This window comes from Scyliorhinus canicula, chromosome 1 (genome assembly GCF_902713615.1).
Source record: "Scyliorhinus canicula chromosome 1, sScyCan1.1, whole genome shotgun sequence".
In the NCBI taxonomy this organism is placed as follows: Eukaryota; Metazoa; Chordata; class Chondrichthyes; order Carcharhiniformes; family Scyliorhinidae; genus Scyliorhinus; species Scyliorhinus canicula.
In genome coordinates, this window is record NC_052146.1 from 212769722 (window position 1) to 212791436 (window position 21715).

Consider the following 21715-nt stretch of genomic DNA (forward strand, 5'->3'; position numbering starts at 1 on the left):
TACTCGTTTTACTCGCACGTCCATAAAGTATATTCTAGGATAGATTTCTTCGTACTAAGCAGGGATTGTATAGGGGAGGTAAAGAACACGGATTATTCGGCAATTACTATCTCAGACCATGCCCCGCACGGTTCCAGGTAAATTTCTCGAAATCAATTGCTCGAAAGCTAATTGCTCGAAGTCAATTGCTCGTAAAATCATTTCTCGAACTATCAATTGATCGAAAGATAGATTGCTCGAAAGCCGACATTCATTCTTTAAACGATCACTAATAAATATTTAAACGTTAATTACCAATTCATTGTTTTTATTTTCTTACAAATATTAGTTGCTTTTTTATGTAATGAACCTTGTTCATCTTGGGTATTCCTTTTTTGAAGTACTGCTTTTCGAGCAATCTATCATTCGATCAATTGATAGTTCGAGAAATAATTTTTCGAGCAACTGACTTCGAGCAATTAGCTTTCGAGCAATTGATTTCGAGAAATTTACCGGATACCGACGTCCAATGCCTTCCACCAGCATTGTGATGAAAACTCACAAAATAGCGCCTGAAACAACCCATCATGAATGTTGCTGTTCAAAGAAGAGTAGATTGATGTATTAAAGAAAGAAAAACTTACATTTAGATAGCACTTTCCACAACCATCTACTTTACAGCCAATTAAGTACTTTGTAAGCGTAGTCACTGTTTAAATCTCAGAAACACAATATACGCAAAGCAAACTCCCACACACAGCAATTTGATCATGACCAGATCATCTGTTTTAGTTATGTTAATTGAAAGACTGTTCACTCCATTCAGCCCATTATTTTAAACAGAGATGATCAAGGAGTTGATTGGGCAGAGAGATAGAGAGATAAATACCATTTCCTCTGGTTGGGGGAGTGCAGAACAAACAGGTATAACATTAAAACTAGAGCCAAGCCATTCAAGGATGATGTCAAGAAGCACTTCCTCAAGCAAAGGGTGGTAGAAATCTGAAACTATCTCCCAAAAAACTGTTGAGGCTTGGGGTCAACATAGAACATACAGTGCAAAAGGAGGCCGTTCAGCCCATCGCGTCTGCACCGACCCACTTAAGCCCATAGCCCAATAACCCCTCCTAACCTTTTTTGGACACTAAGGGCAATTTATCTTGGCCAATCCACCTAACCTGCACATCTTTGGACTGTGGAAGGAAGCCAGAGCACCCGGAGGAAACCCACGCAGATACGGGGAGAACGTGCAGACTCCGCAAAGGCAGTGACCCAGTGGGGAATCAAACCTGGATCCCTGTTGCTGTGAATCTACAGTGCTATCCACTTGTGCTACCGTGCTGTCAACTGTAAAAATTTCAAGACCGATAGATATTTGTTCAGCAAAAGCATTAAAGCCTGATGGTATCAAACCAGGTCTATGGAGTTCTGAGATAGGATTAGCCATGATCTAGCTGAATAGCAGAACAGGTCCAAGGGGCTGAATAGCCTCCTCCTGCTCTTTTGTTCCTTAACCATGTATAATCTTCACTGCAATAAACTTGACTCAATTCATTCGGTCCTTCAGGGAAATAAACAGCAAAAGATAAAACCGTCAAAATATATCTAACTCTGTGTAATTATTTCCTGAACTCCAATATACCAATCGGGGAGGCCATTCGCCCCCTCAAGCCCACTAGTCAATGAGGCCACGGTTGAACTCTGGCCAAACTCCAAATACCCACTTTTGACCCAAACCCCTTAATATCTTTGGCTGACAAGAATCTGTCAATCTCGGTTTCAAAATTAATAATTGACCTTGTTTCAATTGACATTTGCAGAAGGGAGAGATGAGTCTACTAAATATATTTTGCCTGATTGCAGAAAGTGACTGCTTGTTTGTAAAAGTGAACTATGGAGGAATTTGTAGGGATTTTTGGCATTGCATTTTTTTGGTGCCAAGGCTGACTGGAGTGCAGTAAACTGAGTTATCATTTAAGTTATTGTAGTATGTTGAGGTAGAGTTTAAAGTACATCTCAAGGAGTTGTTAATAACATAGGGCATGGGGGAGGGAGAGATATTTATTTGATGCAATGTGTATCAGATAATGTTTTTCCTGGGCTTTTGAAATAATTTTTCATGTCAGTGCAGATGGAATTTTGTGGCAGTGATTGGCACAGTGAGGAATTCCGACTGCTGTAAATCACTGAAACCATGGGCATTGTGAGATGTGCTGCCAGGAAAGGGTCTGCACAAAGGAATTTTTGCATTTATTTAGATGGAAAATATGTAAATGTTTCTAGTATAGTCTGCTATAGTGGGAATATTCCAAAAGGTTTGAGACATTTCTTTTTTGAAATTATTTTTATTGAAAATCTGAAAGTAATTTATTGCGGAAGGAGAAACAGTACTTTCATTTTACACAGCAGACCACCTGCTATTGCAACCTGGTGCAGCAAATAAAATAATGGTCTTGCCATCTTGTACTGTTGAAGGTTGCGTTAAACTGTAATGTAATTTGTGTAATTTATATTTCTTTATGCTGCGATGCAAACCAATTTAATGAAATGCATCTTAAATCAAGACTTTAGGTTTGGGGCAGAGCAAGTTTTCAGTAAATTAATTTTCAAATTGAGATCTTTACTGCAATGAAATGGATTTTGTTTTTCATTTTGACGAGATTGTGTCAGCATCAGGCAATTTCAGTTTAAGCTTTACAAGATTGAATGCAGAGTAACAATGTGTCGCATTCCCAACCTCAGGAAATTATCCTCTGATAATCAGCAACTTCCACATCAGCCATTGTCCAGATTCTTTCAGCTGGGGCCTAGTATAGCTCAGTTGGCTGGACAGCTGGTTGTGATGCAGGCAAAGGTCAGCAGCGCAGGCTCAATTCCTGTACCGGCTGAGATTATTAATACATTAATCACAGATTCTCAACCTTGCCCCTCGCCTGAGACCTGGTGACCCTCAGGTTAAATCACCACCAGTCACCTATCCCACTCAACAGGGAAAGCAGCCTATGGTCATCTGGGACTATGGCGGCTTTACTCTTTGAGTAACATTGCCAATTGATTGCAAAATCAAGGGTTGTTTATTGGGCTGAAGAAACTATGTTTGCAGTGATGGTGCAAGACCACTTAACATAGGACTTTAGAACCAGCAAACAAAAGATAATTGTATCCCATTGGCTTGGATTGAACTGAGTTTACAGAGATCCTAGAGTTATGAAGACAATACCAAACTGTGCACAGTATTGGTCTCCTTAATGTGTACAGTATTGGTATCATTATTTAAGGGAAGAGTTAAATATGTTAGAGACAGTTCAGTGAAGGTTTACTAGACTAATACCAGGAATGGACAGGTCATCTTATGAGGAAAGGTTGGGGAGGTTAGGTTTGTATCCACTAGAGTTTAGAAGGGTAAGAGGCGACTTGATCAAGACCTTTAAGATCCTGAGTAGTATTGACAGGGAGGGTGGCACTGTTGTAGTGGTATTGTCACTGGACCGGTATGACAGAGACCCAGGGTAATGCCCTGGAAACCCAATTTTGAATCCCATCATGGCAAATGGTGAAATTTGAATTGAATTTTTAAAAATCTGGAAAAGTCTATTGATGACCATGAAATTATTGTCGATTGCCATTGGCCACACAGCAGAATCAGCCTAGGAGGTCCTTCGTCTGTTCAGTTGAGAGGTCTTTAAGGTCAGCACTGCCTTTCTCTCCTCCAACCGTTGTATATGAGAAAGTCAGTTGGTGAGAAATAGTATTGGAGCCAATCTTTACACACTGGTACATTTATTTACTGAGTTACACATTTCAAGCATATATCTCCTAACCCAACAACCCTGGTTTTAGTCTGTGTTTATTTATAGGGGCACAAGTGACAGTCCAGTTAATTCCCACCACTTGCCAACAGTTAAATACAACTAACATTCAATTAACACTAACTATTACAGCAGAACATTTAGAAAGCAGTGGCAGAATCAGTCAAAAATCAGCATGGATTTATGAAGGGGAAATAATGCTTGACGAATCTGTTGGAATTCTTTGAAGATATAACCAGTACAGTTGACAAGGGGAAGCCAGTCGATGTGGTATACTTGGACTTTCAGAAGGCATTTGACAAAGTCCCGCATCGGAGATTATTGTGCAAAATTTTTTTTAAAAATAATTTATATTAAGATTTTCATAAAATATAAACAACAAAACAATATTAACAAAACAACCATGGTAAAAACCCAAGAATAACACCCACCCAACTAAAAAAGCAACTGAAAAAAAAAAGCAAAGAACAAAAAGGAAAGAGATAACACCCGCCACATCCCACAAACCCATGTACACACGGCACGATTCTCCGCTGCCCACGATGGGTCGGAGAATAGCGGGAGGGCCTTCCCGACATTTTTCCCACCCCCCCCCTATCCCCCCCCCCCCCCCCCCCCACGGCCGCCCCACGACACGAATCGCTGCTCGCCGTTTTTTACGGCGAACAGCGATTCTCCCCAGGCCGATGGGCCGAGTTCCCAGGCCTTTACGGCCGTTTTCACGAACGCAAACACACCTGCTCTCACCGTTCGTGAAAACGGCCGCAAAGTGTCGTCCCGGACAACCATGGCACCGATTGGCATGGCCGCACCATGGCCGTGCCAAGGGTGGCATGGGCCTGCGATCGTTGGGCACCGATCACGGGCAGCGGGTCCGATACCTGTGCACTATTTCTTCCTCCGCCGCCCCGCAGGATCAGTCCGCAGGGCGGCTGAGGGGCATGACGGCCCGCGCATGCGCGGCTGGCGTCATCGTGCGCGTCAGCCGCCGTGACGCTTGGCGCGCGGGCTTAGCGACGGTCGCTAAGCCCGCGATGCTGTGCTTCACGGGGCCGCGCTGCTAGCCCCGCCCGGGGGGGAGAATCGGGTCCCGGGAGGGGGCGCGGAGGCTGCCGTGAAACATGGCCAGTTTCACGGCAGCCTTTACGACTCGCCGCATTTGCGGAGAATTGCGCCCACAGTTCTCCCTCCCACCGAACCAAAAACCCCCCTCCCCCCCCCCCCCCACCCCGGGTTGCTGCTGCTGCCGGCCTATAATTTCCCTGCCGTTCCGCCAGGAATTCCAGGAAAGGCTCCACCACCTAAAGAACCCTTGTACTGATCCCCTCAGGGCAAATTTCACCATCTCCAATTTGATGAACCCCGCCATATCATTGATCCAGGCCTCCACGCTTGGGGGCCTCACATCCTTCCACTGAAGAAGAATCCTCCACCGGGCTACTAGGGACGCAAAGGCCAGGACACCGGCCTCTTTCGCCTCCTGCACTCTCGGCTCCACTGTAACCCCAAATATTGCGAGTCCCCAGCCTGGCTTGACCCTGGATCCCACCACCCTCGACACCGTCCTTGCTACCCCCTTCCAAAATTCCCCCAGCTCTGGGCACACCCAAAACATATGGGCGTGGTTCGCTGGGCTTCCCGAGCACCTAGCACACCTGTCTTCGCCCCCGAAAAACCTACTCATCCTCGTCCCAGTCATGTGGGCCCTATGCAGCACCTTGAACTGTATTAGGCTAAGCCTCGCACAGGAAGAGGAGGAATTCATTCTCTCCAGGGCATCCGCCCACGTCCCCTCCTCAATCTCCTCACCCAGCTCCTCTTCCCATTTACCCTTCAGTTCCTCCACCGAGGCCTCGTCTACCTCCTGCATTACCCGGTATATGTCCGAAATCCTCCCTCCTCCAACCCACACCCCCGAGAGCACCCTGTCCCGTACCCCCCCGTGGGGGCAGCAAGGGGAACCCCTCCACTTGCCGCCTGGCAAACGCCCTAACCTGCATGTACCTAAACATGTTCCCCGGGGGGAGCCCAAACTTCCCCTCTAACTTCCCCAAGCTCGCGAACCTCCCCTCCACAAACAGGTCCCTCAACCTCCTAACCCCTGCCCTGTGCCAGCCCAGAAATCCGCCATCAATGCTCCCTGGGACAAACCGATGGTTCCCCCGTATCGTGGCCTCCATCGAGCCCCCCACTTCTCCCCTATGCCGTCTCCATTGCCCCCAAATTTTGAGCCGCCACCACCGGGCTCGTGGTATACCTCGTTGGAGGGAGCGGCAACAGAGCCGTTACCAGCGCCTCCAGGCTCGTGCCCACACAGGACGCTACCTCCATCCTCTTCCATGCTGCCCCTTCCCCGTCCATTACCCACTTACGCACCATCGCTGCGTTGGCAGCCCAATAGTACCCACAGAGGTTGGGCAGCGCCAGCCCCCCCCATCCCTGCCCCGTTCCAAGAACACTCTTCTCACCCTCGGAGTCCCATGCGCCCAGACAAATCCCGTAATACTCCTGTTGACCCTCCTAAAAAAGGCCTTTGGGATAAGGATGGGGAGGCACTGGAACAGGAACAAAAACCTCGGGAGCACCGTCATCTTAACGGACTGCACCCTCCCCTCCAGTGACAGCGGTAACATATCCCACCTTTTGAACTCCTCCTCCATCTGCTCCACCAACCTTGTGAGGTTGAGCTTCTGCAGGGCCCCCCAGCTCCCTGCCACCTGGACTCCTAGGTACCTGAAGCTCTTCCCTGCCTGCTTCAGTGGGAGCCTACCAATCCCCTCCTGATCCGCCGGGTGCACCACGAACAACTCGCTCTTGCCCAGGTTCAGCTTATACCCAGAGAAGCCCCCAAATTCACTAAGAATCCTCATCACCTCCTGCATCCCCCCCCCCCACCGGGTCCGCCACATACAGCAACAGGTCGTCCGCATAAAGCGACACTCGATGCTCCTCCCCACCCCGCACCAGGCCCCTCCAGTTCCCTGACTCCCTCAACGCCATGGCCAGGGGCTCAATTGCCAACGCAAAGAGCAGGTGGGACAGGGGACATCCCTGTCTCGTCCCCTGGTACAACCGAAAGTACTCCGACCTCCTCCTATTCGTGGCTACACTCGCCATCGGGGCCTCATAGAGCAACCTCACCCAACAGACAAACCCCTCCCCAAACCCAAACCTTTCCAACACCTCCCACAGATACCCCCACTCAACCCTATCAAAGGCCTTTTCCGCATCTAATGCCACCACTATCTCCGCCTCCCCTTCCACAGCCGGCATCATAATAATGTTGAGGAGCCTTCGTACGTTTGTATTCAACCGCCTTCCTTTCACAAACCCCGTCTGGTCCTCATGAATGACCCCCGGCACGCAATCCTCTATTCTTGTGGCTAGGATCTTTGCCAGCAGCTTGGCGTCTACATTTAGCAGCGAGGTCGGCCTATATGACCCACACTACAGAGGGTCCTTGTCCCGCTTCAGGATCAAGGAAATCAGCGCCCGTGACATAGTTGGGGGCAAAGCCCCCCCTCCCTTGCCTCGTTAAAGGTCTGGACCAACAGGGGGCCCAACAGGTCCGCATACCTTTTATAAAATTCGGCCGGAAACCCATCCGGCCCCGGCACCTTCCCCGACTGCATGCTCCCTATCCCTTTAACCAGCTCCTCCAGCTCAATCGGCGCCCACAGTCCCTCCACCTGCCCCTCCTCCACCCTCGGAAATCGCAGCTTGTCCAAGAAGCACCCCACTCCAACCCCCTCCACCGGGGGTTCAGACCGGTACAGTTCCCCATAAAAGTCCCTGAAGACCCCATTAACATCTACCCCCCTCCGCTCCACCTTCCCAGCTCTATCTGTCACTCCCCCAATTTCCCTGGCCGCGTCCCGCTTTCGGAGCTGGTGTGCCAGCATCCTTCTCCCCATATTCATACACCGCCCCGTGTGCTTTCCTCCACTGAGCTTCCGCCTTTCTGGTAGTCAATAGGTCGAACTTGGCCTGAAGGCTACGCCTCTTCCCCAGCAATCCCTCCTCCGGAGCCTCCGCATATCTCCTATCCACCCTCACCATCTCCCCTATCAGTCTCTCCCTCTCCCTCTGCTCCCCCCTCTCCCTATGGGTTCGGATGGAAATCAACTCCCCTCTAATCACCGCCTTCAATGCCTCCCAGACCGTCCCCACTCGGACCTCCCCGTTATCGTTGTCCTCAAGGTACCTCTCAATACACCCCCGAACCCTCCCGGCCACCTCCTCATCTGCCAGCAGCCCCACCTCCAAGCGCCAGAGCGGACGTTGGTCCCTCTCCTCCCCCTGCCCGAGGTCCACCCAGTGCGGGGCATGATCCGAAATGGCAATGGCAGAGTATTCAACATCCACCACCCTCGAAACCAGCCCCCTGCTCAGGACAAAAAAATCAATCCTCGAATAGGCCTTATGCACGTGGGAGAAAAACAAGTACTCCCTGGCCCTTGGCCTCGCAAACCTCCAGGGATCCACCCCTCCCATCTGATCCATAAATCCCCCCAACACCTTAGCCGCCGCTGGCCTCCTACCCGTCCGGGACTTGGATCGATCCAATGGGGGATCCAGCACCGTGTTGAAGTCCTCCCCCATGACCAGGCCCCCCACCTCCAGGTCCGGAATGCGGCCCAACATGCGCCACATAAACCCTGCATCATCCCAATTTGGGGCGTAAACATTCACCAACATCACCCGCTCCCCCTGCAGCTTACCACACCAACACATACCTCCCGCCACTGTCAGCCACCACATTTAACGCCTCAAACGACACCCTCTTTCCCACAAGGATCGCCACCCCCCTACTCTTCTCATCCAGCCCTGAATGAAATACTTGGCCCACCCATCCCTTCCTCAGCCGAACCTGGTCCGCCACTTTCAGGTGTGTCTCTTGGAGCATGGCCACATCCGCCTTCAGCCCCTTCAAGTGCGCAAACACCCGGGCCCGTTTGACCGGCCCATTCAGCCCCCTCACATTCCAGGTTATCAGCCGGATCAGAGGGCTCCCTGCCCCCCTCCCCTGCCGATTAGCCATAACCCATCCCCAGCCCACCACTGGCCAGCGTCCCCCGCTCGGCCAGTTCCCCACGGCGGCAATTCCCCCCCCCCCCCCCCCCACCAGCACCCCCTGCATCCTCCTGCTCCTTCCTGCCCATTTCAGCAGCAACCCGGTACCCCCCCCCCCCCCCCCCCCCCCCCCCCCCCAAGGCTAGGACACCTCCTAGCAGCTCCCCTCCCTTCGTAGCACTCCCGTGAGCCAGCTAACTTCTGAGTCCGTGCTCCGGTGGGCCAAGAAGGAGCGGAGCAGCAAGTGGGAGAACACGGAGGTGTTCTCAAAATAATGGTGCCGGTCCTTGTAGGTGACCCACAGACGTGCCGGCTGCAACATGCCAAACTTCACGCTCCGTCTATGGAGCACCGCCTTCGTCCGGTTAAACCCGGCCCTCCGCTTAGCTACCTCCGCACTTCAGTCCTGGAGCGACTCCCGCCATACCTCCGACTCCTCCCCACGTGGGACTACTCCTCCTCCTTCGTGACCATCATCAGGCCCTCCTCACCCCCCCTGGTCTTGCGCGGGAAAATAACAGCCAGCAACGGCCCGCGCTTGTCAGCCCTGACTCCGCCCCCATCATCCCACAGCGCGGGAAACCAGAGAAAAGCCCGCGCTTTCGCCCTTCCCAACCCCGCCTCCTCTAGGCAACTCCCATCGTCAGTCCCCCCCACCAGCTCCCCGAACTCCCCGTTTACATCCCTGCCCGAACCCGTCCACCAGACCCATACAAAAAGACATAACAACATCTCCCCACCCACCCTAAAGCCAACCCACATCTTGCATTAAACAGAGAACCCCCCCCCCCCCCCCCCCTCCAGAGCAAAAATCAAACACAATTGCATTTACATACAAAATCCCCCATCTTGGACCCTCAGTTTGAGTCCAGTTTCTCGGCCTGCACAAAGGCCCACGCTTCCTCCGGGGACTCAAAATAATGGTGCCGGTCCTTGTAGGTGACCCACAGACGCGCCGGCTGCAACATGCCAAACTTCACGCTCTGTCTATGGAGCACCGCCTTCATCCGGTTGAACCCGGCCCTCCGCTTAGCTACCTCCGCACTCCAGTCCTGGAAGATCCACACCTCCGTGTTCTCCCACTTGCTGCTCCGCTCCTTATTGGCCCACAGGAGCACGCACTCACGATCAACGAACCGGTGAAACCGCACCAACACCGCCCGCGGCGGCTCTTCTTCTTGGGCCTCCTAGACAGAATTCTGTGGGGCCCCCTCCAACTCCAGGGGCCCCTGGAAGGACCCAGCTCCCATCAGCGAGTTCAGCATAACAACCACATAGGCCGCCAGGTCCGACCCCTCCAGCCCCTCCGTGAGGCCCAGGATCCGCAAATTCTTCCGCCTCGACCGGTTGTCCAGCTCCTCGAACCGCTCCTGCCACCTTTTACGGAGCGCCTCGTGCATCTCCACCTTCCCCGCGACGGCCACGGCCTCATCCTCCCTTTCGGAGGCCTGCTGCTGCAGCTCCCGGATCGCGGCCCCCTGGGCTGTCTGGGTCTCCATCAGCTCTCTGATGGTAGCCTTCAGCGACTCCAGCAGCTCCACCTTAAGTTCCTGGAAGCAGCGCAGCAGAGTCTCCTGCTGCTCCTGCGCCCACTGCCTCAGCTCCTCGAGGGCTCCGCCGGCCGCCATTTTGTTTCTCTTCCCCCGCTTTTCCAGGGGCGCTTCCACCGTTTTTCTTCTTACCCCACTCATGGTCCGGACCATAGGACCTTAGGGATCTACTCCAGACCCCTTACCACGTCGGGATTCGTCGACGAAGTTCCATTGGGGGCCCTGAAAAGAGCCCCAAAGTCCGTTATTAGTGGGAGCTGCCGAACGTGTGGCTTAGCTCCGCATTGCCGCCACCGGAAGTCATTATTGTGCAAAATTAAAGCGCATGGGATTGGGGGAAGTGAATTGAGGTGAATAGAAAACTGGTTGGCAGAGAGGAAACAAAGAGTAGGAATTAAGGGTCCTTTTCAAATTGGCAGGCAGTGACTAGTGGGGTACCACAGGGATCGGTGTTGGGACCCCAGCTATTCACAATATATATTAATGATTTGGATAAGGGAACAAAATGTAACATTTTAAAGTTTGCCATTTGGGCCGCCATGACTGTTCTATAATAATGATCCAAATCCCTGTTGAAAGCTCTTTGAAGGTGCAGTAGTGCAAAGTCCCACATCATTGATTTTGTTTGTGTAAACCTGTTAAGTTTCTCATGCTCAACAACCTGTCCAACTCCATTTAAAAATTATTTATGGAATCAGCTTCCATCACCTTTTCAGGCTGAGTGTTTCAGAATCTGACAATATCAAACTTAGTGTGAAATGCAGATAGGGGAAAAGAGGTTAAACTGGTTTTCTGTGCAGCAGAGCGCATGTAACTTTAGATGGAAGGTGCTGGTTTCATGAGATGGGTCAGTGATCATTAAAAGATGACATTATTGGAAGAGAGGCTCAAAGCCATTATTAACCCACAATTATCACATCCCCTCTGCCATATTACCATCACTACCACCCTCTATGACTCTCCCACACAATAGACAGATTGTTCTGATGCGCGATCAATAACTACTGAAACGAGGATGTAGTCCGAATTGAAGCCTTTAATCAACAAGATGTTTCCCCAGCAGCTCGAGTACAGAAAGAAGGCCGGCTGCTGGGAAACATGGGTTCTTATACCCAGCCTCACTGCGTGGAGCTACCTTACTTTCCAACCAATGAAATGCAAACACTTGGGCCAATGAGCAGCGTGCCTTCTCCACGAATGGTAGCTCACACTCCCAGGTACCGTAGTACCTCTAGTCATACTACCACATTCACCCCTTGTTGAGAAAGGAACCGGGGGGGGGGGGGGGGGAGACTGCTCGGGCGTCCAGCCGTGACTGGTAGTCCTGTGCGGGAGGGATAATTTACTGGTAGTATGACTAGTGATATGGGACTATACCTCTCTCGAACGGTGGCTTCCCACTGGCCCATAACTATGTACAGAGTCAGGAATTGTGTTATCAACATGGCGCACTGGCCCGTAACTATTTACAGAGACAGAAAAAAAATCCATTAAGAGTTCACATCGACTCGATCAGACGATCGGGGGCCTTGGACATCCTCTGCGACCGACGGAGCTTCGGCGGAGATGTTGATGGAGATGCGGGCATCCATGACTCCGGAAACGATGATCCGGTCCTTGTGGAGGTTTCAACACCCCTAGACGCCGCTGGTGAGGGCCGGGGGGGGGGGGGCGTCTAGTCCTCCAGGCGGCACAGGTGAGGGGGTTGGCAGGCCACGGGGGGAGCGCCTGCAGGGTTCAGTTGTCGTTGGGGGGGGGGACCCGCCATAGTCTGTGGGGGGGGGGGGGGTGGGTGGAGCTGGGGATGGCGGGGATCCGGCGGGCGCCAGGTCCCGTAGAGAGACCGTGTCTTGTCGGCCGTCGGGGTACTCCACATACTCATATTGTGGGTTAGCGTGGAGCAGCTGGACCCTCTTGACCAACGGATACGATTTGTGTGCCCGCACGTGCTTCCGGAGCAGGATGGGCCCGGGGGCTGCCAGCCAGGTCGGGAGCGGGGTCCCTGAGGAAGACTTCCTGGGGAAGACAAGAAGGCGTTCGTGAGGAGTTTGATTAGTAGAAGTGCAGAGTAGAGACTGGATGGAGTGGAGGGGGTCTGGGAGGACCTCCTGCCAGTGGGAGACTGGGAGATTTCTGGACCGTACTGCCAGTAGAACGGTTTTCCAGACCGTACCGTTCTCCCTCGCGACCTATTCGTTACCCCAGGGGTTATAACTGGTCGTCCTGCTTGAGGCAATGCCCTTGCTGAGCAGGAATTGACGCAGTTTGTCACTTATAAAGGAGTGACCCCCTTATCACTGTGTATGTAGGCGGGGAATCCGAACAGGGAGAAAATGATGTGTAGGGCTTTAATGATGGTGGTTGTGGTCATGTCGGGGCAGGGGATGGCGAACGGGAAGCGGGAGTACTCGTCAATCACGTTGAGGAAGTACGTGTTGCGGTTGGTAGAGGGGAGGGGACCTTTGAAGTCCATGCTGAGGCGTTCAAAGGGACGGGAAGTCTTTATAAGATGCGCTTTTTCGGGGCGGTAGAAGGGCGGCTTGCACTCCGTGCAGATGTGGCATTCCCTAGTGACTGTCCTGACCTCCTCGATGGAGTAGGGCAGGTTGCGGGTCTTCACGAAATGGAAGAAGCGGGTGACCCCCGGGTGGCAGAGGTCCTCATGGAGGGCTCGGAGGTGGTCCACTTGTGCGTGGGCACAGGTGCCCGGACAGGGCATCGGGAGGCTCGTTTAGCTTCCCCGGACGATACAAGACGTCATAGTTGTAGGTGGATAACTCGATCCTCCACCGCAAGATCTTGTCATTTTTTATCTTGCCCCGCTGTGCATTGTCGAACATGAAGGCCACTGACCGTTGGTCTGTGAGGAGGGTAAACCTCCTGCCGGCCAGATAGTGCCTCCAGTGTCGCACAGCTTCTGCTATGGCCTGTGCTTCCTTCTGGACTGAGGAGTGGCGAATTTAGGAAGCGTGAAGGGTATGGGAGAAGAAGGCCATGGGCCTGCCGCTTGGTTGAGGGTGGCTGCCAGATCTACGTCAGACACGTCGCTCTCAACCTGGAAGGGGAGGGACTCGTCGATGGCGCGCATCGTGGCCTTTGCGATATCCGCTTTGATGCGGCTGAAGGCCTGGCGGGCCTCCGTCGACAGGGGGAAAGTGGTAGTTTGTATGAGGGGTGGGCTTTGTAGGCGTAGTTGGGGACCCACTGAGCGTAATAAGAGAAAAATCCGAGGCAGCGCTTCAGGGCCTTGGAGCAGTGTGGGAGGGGGAGCTCCATCAGGGGGCGCATGCGTTCCGGGTCGGGGCCTATCACTCCATTTCGCACTACGTAGCCGAGGATGGCTAGACGGTCGGTGCTGAACACGCATTTTTCTTTGTTATAGGTCAAATTCAGGAGTTTTGCGGTTTGGGGGAATTTGCGGAGGTTGGCGTCGTGGTCCTGCTGATCGTGGCCGCAGATGGTGACATTATCGAGATACGGGAAAGTTGCCCGTAAACCATATCGGTCGACCATTCTGTCCATCTCTCGTTGGAAGACCGAGACCCCGTTTGTGACACCGAAGGGAACCCTTAAAAAGTGATAGAGCCACCCGTCCGCCTCGAACGCAGTGTACTTGCGATCGCTCACACGGATGGGGAGCTGGTGGTAGGCCGACTTTAGGTCCACCGTGGAGAAGACCTTGTACTGTGCGATCCTGTTGACCAGGTCGGATATACGGGGGAGAGGGTACACGTCCAGCTGTGTAAACCTGTTGATGGTCTGACTGTAGTCTATGACCATCCTATTCTTCTCCCCAGTCTTTACCACCAGAACTTGTGCTCACCAGGGGCTGTTACTAGCCTTGATGACCCCTTCCTTCAGAAGCCATTGGACCACGGACCTGATGAAGGTCTGGTCCTGGGCACTGTACCGTCGACTCCTGGTGGTGACAGGTTTGCAATCCGGGGTGAGGTTTGCAAACAAGGACAGGGGATCGACTTTGAGGGTCGCGAGGCTGCAGACAGTGAGGGGAGGTATAGGGCCGTTGAATTTAAATGTTAGGCTCTAGAGGTTACACTGGAAGTCTAACCCCAGGAGTGTGGCCACGCAGAGGTGGGGGAGAACGTAGAGCCTGTAATTTTTAAACTCCCTCCCCTGGACCGTGAGGTCCGCTACACAATGCCCCTTGATCTCAACCGAATGGGAGCCAGAGGCCAGGGAGATTTTTTGCTTTACGGGATGGACAGGAAGAGAGCAGCGTCTTACCGTGGCAGGGTGTATGAAACTCTCTGTGCTCCCGGAGTCCAGCAGGCAGGATGTTTCGTGCCCGGTGAGTAGGACCTTTGCGTCGCCGTAGAGAGGGTGTGGGGCCGAGACTGGTCCAAGGTGACTGATGCGAGTCGTGGCAGAAGATCGGAGTCATCATCGGGCGGTGCGTAGTCACCCGCGCCGGGGTCCTCAGAGCCAATCTAAGATGGCGGCGACCACTGGTTGCACATGTCAGGGGATGGACAAAATGGCGGCACCCGTCCCTCGCACGTGGCGTCGGAAAAACAAGATGGCGGCGCCCGGGGGCCGCACGTGGCATTGGTGGATGGGGATGGAGAAGTTCGCATGCCGCACGGGGCCCTCGGAGAGAAACGGGGCGGCGTTCCGCAGTCGCTGCTCGGGACCGCAGCGACCGCCTTGGCCAGGCAAACCGACAGAAAATGGCCCTTCTTACCGCAGCCCTTGCACGTTGTTGATCGGGCTGGGCAACACTGTCGGGGGTGTTTTGCCTGTCCACAAAAATAGCAACGGGGCCCAGCGGGGTTTCCAGGGCGTCTTGCAGCGCAGGCCTGAGGCGATTCCGAGTCCGTAGGGGAAGGGGAAGCTGAATTCCACACTGCCCAGGGGGCCGCCGCGCGGTCGGGGGCGTATGAACGGGCGTTTCTGTTCGCAACATCTAGAGAGTTCGCAAGGGCCCGTGCCTCTGTGAGGCTCAAAGTTTCCCTTTCTAACAGTCTCTGGCGGATTTGTGGGGACTGCATACCCGCAACAAAGGCGTCTTGGATTAACAGTTCGGTGTGCTCAGTAGCAGAAACTTGCGGGCAGCCGCAGTTCCTCCCCAGTACAAGGTGTGCACGGTAAAAATCGTCTAACGACTCACTAGGGGTCTGCTGCCTCGTAGCCAGCAAGTGCCGAGCGTAAGCTTGATTCACCAGTCGGATGAAGTGTCCTTTAAGCAGTTCCATGGCAGAGTCGTAGTCGGACGTGTCCTCGATGAGCGTGTAGATGGCGGTGCCGACGCACGAGTGAAGGATGTGCGGCTTCTGCTCCCTCGTCGGTACGTTTCCCGCCATGCTGAGGTAGCTATTAAAACAAGCTAGCCAATGCTTGAATGTAACTGCTGCGTTAGCTGCGTGGGGGCTGTGTCGTAGACACTCCGGCTTGATGCGGAGCTCCATTCTTTAAAATCTTGTTGATTAAATTAATGCGCAATCAATAACTACTGAAACGAGGATGTAGTCCGAATTGAAGGCTTTAATCAACAAGATGTTTCCCCAGCAGCTCGAGTACAGAAAGAAGGTCGGCTGCTGGGAACACGGGTTCTTATACCCCACCTCACTGGGCGGAGCTACCTTACGTTCCGACCAATGAAATGCAAACACTTGGGCCAGTGAGCAGCGAGCCTTCTCCACCAATGGTAGCTCACACTCCCACTTACCGTAGTACCTCTAGTCATACTATCACATCTTCCCCTTCACTGGGAGTTTGTGGTCAGAGATTTAGGGAAAGGTACCAGTTGTTGGAATCATGGAATGATACAACACAGTAGGCGGACATTTTGGCTTATTTCTCCTGTGCTAGCCTGTCCAATTTGTCGCACTTCTCCCTTTAGCTCTCTATACTTCCCTTTCAAGTATTTAAGGCAGAGGGAAGTAGATGTTTGATAGACAGGGGAGACAAGAATTATGGGGGTTGGGTGTGGGGAGGAGGCTGACAGGAAAGTGGAGCTGAGACCATAAGCATATCAACCACAAACTTGTTGAATGATGGACAGGTTCGAAGAGCTGAATGGCATATTCCTATTTATCAGTTTCCTTCCAGGCAGTGAATTGCAGATCACAAAACTCACTCAGTTGTTAGCTTCGAAAGAGAAAGAAAAAGTAGCCTCCGCAACAGACAGTGCCTCTTAGCTTTCAATGTGTTCATTTATTTCACAAATCTTCTTCATGTTACAATCATAAGGTGTGCTGGAGCACTTACCCAACAGTTTAACAACAGTTTTATTTTTGGCAGGGGTTAATTAGGGAATTCTACCCTATTTTCTAAGGAAATTTGTCCCTTCAATGGTCACTCAAGCTTTCTCATGTGTTCCTTGACCTGCAGCTTTATGATGCGACATTTTTTTCCAGTCATGAATATCTTCGTTTATTTTCCACAATCATTGTCTGTGATGTGATATGGCTGTGCTTGGTTAGCTTAAATATGTGTTTACTGCCTGTGCTTCTTTACAAGCAGAAAGTAATTTTGTAAATTGAAGAATCTAGATCACAATGGGTTGGATTACGTTTGATTTCAGTGAGGTGAGATGGATGGGATTACTTTTCATAGCTCGTTGTTCCCGATCTATCCATTTCTTTGGAGCAGTATTTTATGGCTGGCAATTTCAGGCAGCAATGAAGTGATGACACTGAATGCTGATGTCAAATAAAATTGCCCACAAAGTTCCATAAAGTGGTGTGGGTTTCCCTTTTCCTGACACCAATTTGAATCTGGCGCCAAAAAAAGGGGATCTCCAGGCATCCAGCAATGATAATATCATCAAACATGGTCAGCAGCCAATCATATTTAAGTATTCTCAAAGGTAGCAAACCAGGAAGTAAAATGTTCTGGTTGCCCTTCACGTGGGCACAGTGGTTAGCACTGCTGCCTCACAGCACCAGGGACCTGGTTCAATTCCAGCCTTGGGTGACTGACTGTGTGGAGTTTGCACATTCTCCCCGGATCTGCGTGGGTTTCCGCCGGTTGGTTTCCTCCCATGGCCCAAAGATGTGCAGGTTAGGTGGATTAACCATGCTAACTTGTCCTTTAGTGTCCAAAAGATTAAGTGGGGTTATGGGGAATGGGCGGAGGAGTGGGCCTATGTAGTAAGGTCTTTCAGAGGGTCGGTGTAGACTCGATGGATGGAATGGCCTCCTTCTGCACTGCTGGGATTCTATGAAATAATTAAGTTTTGGAGAGCAAAATGAAAATTGAGACTTGCACATTAGAAGGAGGAATATTTCGTTCTGAAATGGCCGAGCAAACACTCAGTTCAAGGACAATTAGGGATGGGTAACAAACGCTGGCCCAGCCAGCGACGTCCACATCCCATGAACAAATAACAAAAAAACAATTCTTTTAAAATAATTACCTCTAAAAATGAACATCTTTAGGCGGCACGGTGGCACAATGGTTAGCACTGCTGCCTCACAGCATTGAGGACTAGGGGTTGATCCCGGCCCGTGTGGAGTTTGCACATTTTCCCCGTGTCTGCGTGGGCCTCACCCCCACAACCCAAAATCACATAAACTACTACACTGAAGAAATGGTAGGTGAATTGGCCAGGCTAACTTGCCCCTTAATTGAGAAAAAAAGAACGGAGCACTCTAAATTAATTTAAAAATGGAAATTTTTACCAGTTTTTAAAATTTTATGGCATATGAGCATCGTTGACATAACACAAGCATTTATTGCTCATCCCTAATTGCTCTTGTAAAGGTCATAGCGAACCATCTTCTCTGACTCCTGCATCACTCTCTCTTCCCCTGCCCCATTCTCTCCGCCCCACAAACCTACACCACTCCCTCTGCCCCTCCACACAGGATCTGCCCCCCACCCCACTCTCTACCACCTCACCCCATCCCACATGCCGCCTCTCCATCACTCTTTCTGCCTCCCTGCACACCACTCTGCCCCCTCCATCGTTCTCTTCCCCCAACACCGCACCACTCTCTCTAAGTCCTGCCCCACTCTCTCTATCGCCGTACCACTCTGCCTGCCCTCCCTGAACCACTCTCTCTGCCCTCCCTGCACCACTCTCTGTGCCCTCCCTGTACCACTCTCTCTGCCCTCCTTGTACCACTCTCTCTGCCCTCCCTGTACCACTCTCTCTGCCCTCCCTGCACCACTCTGCCTGCCCTCCCTGCACCACTCTGCCTGCCCTCCCTGCACCACTCTGCCTGCCCTCCCTGCACCACTCTCTCTGCCCTCCTTGTACCACTCCCTCTGCCCTCCCTGTACCACTCTCTCTGCCCTCCCTGTACCACTCTCTCTGCCCTCCCTGTACCACTCCCTCTGCCCTCCCTGTACCACTCTCTCTGCCCTCCCTGCACCACTCTCTCTGCCCTCCTTGTACCACTCCCTCTGCCCTCCCTGTACCACTCTCTCTGCCCTCCCTGTACCACTCCCTCTGCCCTCCCTGTACCACTCTCTCTGCCCTCCCTGCACCACTCTCTCTGCCCTCCCTGTACCACTCTCTCTGCCCTCCCTGTACCACTCTCTCTGCCCTCCCTGCACCACTCTCTCTGCCCTCCCTGTACCACTGTCTCTGCCCTCGCTGCACCACTCGCTCTGCCCTCCCTGTACCACTCTCTCTGCCCTCCCTGTACCACTCTCTCTGTCCTCCCACCCCACCCTACCCCGTACCACTCTAGTGCACCCGACCATCACTCTCTCTGCCCTCCCTGCACCAATATCCCTGCCTCCTGAACACCTCTCCCTGCACCCCACACTATTCTCTCTGCCCTCCCTTGCACCATGTGATGATATGATCTGCATACTCGTCTGCCATTGGGCCAGAACATCGGCTTACCATTGGCCCTGGTCGGTCATGTGCCTCTCGACCGATTGGCCGAGAGGCTGAGTTAACCACGCCTCTATCAACGAGGTATAAATGCTCAGAAGCCTGACGATCGTTCCTTTCCACTGTAGACGATCGCCAGGCTGTGTTCTAGTTAATTAAAGCCTGACATTGGTAAATCACTCGCCTCACGTGCAATCGATGGTGCATCACACCACTCTCTTTGCCACCCCCCCCACCACTCTCTCTGGCCCCCCCTTGCACCACTCCCTCTGCCTTCCCTGCACCAATCTCCCTGCCACCTGCACACCTCTCCCTGCACCCCACGCCACTCTCTCTGCCCCCACCCACCCCTTACACCACTCCCTCTGCCTCCCTGCACCAATCTCCCTGCCACCTGCACACCTCTCCCTGCACCCCACGCCACTCTCTCTGCCCCCCCCCACCCCTTGCACCACTCCCTCTGCCTTCCCTGCACCAATCTCCCTGCCACCTGCACACCTCTCCCTGCACCCCACGCCACTCTCTCTGCCCCCCCCCCCACCCTTTGCACCACTCTCTCTGCCTCCCTGCACCACTCCCCCTGTTCCCCACACCTCTGTAAATAAAGCACTGGTTCTCTCGTTTGTGCCTGCTCAGAGAGGACTGTCGGCCCATATGCATTGCTGCCGCATAACAACTGCCATAATATCAAATGTAAAACACAGCGAAGCTTAGCATTGACTCACATTTGTTTCACTTGGACTACAAATTCGCACCAAAGCCACTGTCAACACCAAACCAAATGTGTATACATTCCAGGATAGTGGCTTTTCTGACTCTGAGTCAGATAGATTCCGCAGGACAAGTGGTATTAATTATTCAGGAAAGATTGAGTCATTCAAATCAGAAAGCTCATTCTGCAAATGCCAAGATCTAGGGTTGAGGATTGTGAAATCTGATTTGACTTTGAGATTAATATTCCAGTGAACCCTGATTCAAGCTGTAACTCTTTTCTCTCCCCTTCCCTTTCCCTCTCCAGTTTGACGACATTGGCACCTTTGAGACAGTGTGGCAAGTGAAGTTCTACAATTATCACAAGCGCGATCACTGCCAATGGGGAAACAGCTTTGGCAGCATCGAGTACGAGTGCAAACCCAACGAGACTCGCAGCCTGATGTGGGTCAACAAGGAGATGTTTACCTAGGCTTCAACATTACAGGATTTCCTTCTGAAACATCAGCAATGGACAAATTATAATTGTCTACACACAAGAATAAAAACACTAAGCCTTAATGTAGACACAATTGGGTTGAAATTGCACAGTGTGGTATTAGTAATGAAAGCATTAAAAGCTGGTATGGATTTGTTTGTCGTGATATTTTAATGTGGGGATTAATGCAGTTATTTTAAAACAGAAGAAGAATTTGATACAAATGCACTTGAGATACATTTGTTATTATTATCACACATGTTTAAACTCCACTATCTCCATTCTTTGGATAATATTTACACTTGAATTATTAGTAAGAAGGTGCATTTCAGAGTGAAATTTTGGTAAACTGTCTGAACAAAGTAAACAAAGGCATTTTATACAGTCGAAGAGCTGATTTGGCACAGCTTTGCCGTGTGTTGGGAGAAAAGTATAAATAATTCCATATGGGCAACCATTTAATTTACTATTGCAATTATAGTTCACCGGACATACACCAGTACTTTCTGTTGTTTTGTTATGTGATAAATCGTTTTAGTCTACCTCGGATTGGGTACAAGTGACCTGGTGGTGAGTTGTGTATGTGATCAGCTCTGTAGCTGAGAGACAGTCAATGCAGGATTAATTTGCACAGAAGATTAGTTTAAGATGTGTACACTGTTCATTCACGTTTTTACATGTGTTTGCAGTTCAATATATTTCTCAAATGATGAATATTTTATGAATTACAACGTGTTGCTGTATTCAGTGGCATATGTTTTTGTATAATAGTGCAATGTGCTATGCTCTTTTTGTAATGTTTTCTGTTTGTGTTTTGGGGTAACGTGAATGCCCACAAAATAGGTTAGCTGTGGATAAACAATATGCAAGAGAAACAATTCTTTCTGTATCAGTAATCCCATGAAAATTAAATCCTTCACTGAGAGCCAGTACTGGCCACTTAAAATGTGAATGTGTATATGCATTGCTTTATTTATTTTATACAGAATAGAATGGGAAGAGGTTTTGGCTCAAGGCCTAGTTAGTGATATACCACAGAGGGAGACAATTCAGCCCATAATGCCTAGGTCAGTTCTTTGGGAGAGCTATTCAATTAGCGTTTACTGTGATTTATTTTTCTTTCTATTTAGCCAGTTCTCAAGTTACTATTGAATCTGCTTCCTGCACCCCATCGCAGTGTGTTGTGGGATCACAACAATCCACTATGTAAAAATTGCTTCCTTGTGCCATCTTTAATTCTTGTGCCAGTCACCTTAAATTATGCGCACTGGTTCTTTTTTCCTCTTGGGATGTGAGTGTTGCTAGC

At 51.4% G+C, this 21715-nt stretch overlaps 1 protein-coding gene across 1 annotated transcript in view; it reads left to right on the forward strand.

Annotated features, from left to right (window-relative positions):
- cnrip1b (cannabinoid receptor interacting protein 1b) overlaps window positions 1-21365 on the forward strand; it is a 35442-nt gene extending 14077 nt beyond the window's left edge. Inside the window, exon 3 of the mRNA XM_038807135.1 lies at window positions 20239-21365. Within this exon, the coding sequence (XP_038663063.1) occupies window positions 20239-20403 (165 nt within the window). The 3' untranslated portion in view covers window positions 20404-21365. The remainder of the gene's footprint in view (window positions 1-20238) is intronic.
- The last annotated feature ends 350 nt before the right edge of the window (window positions 21366-21715 follow it).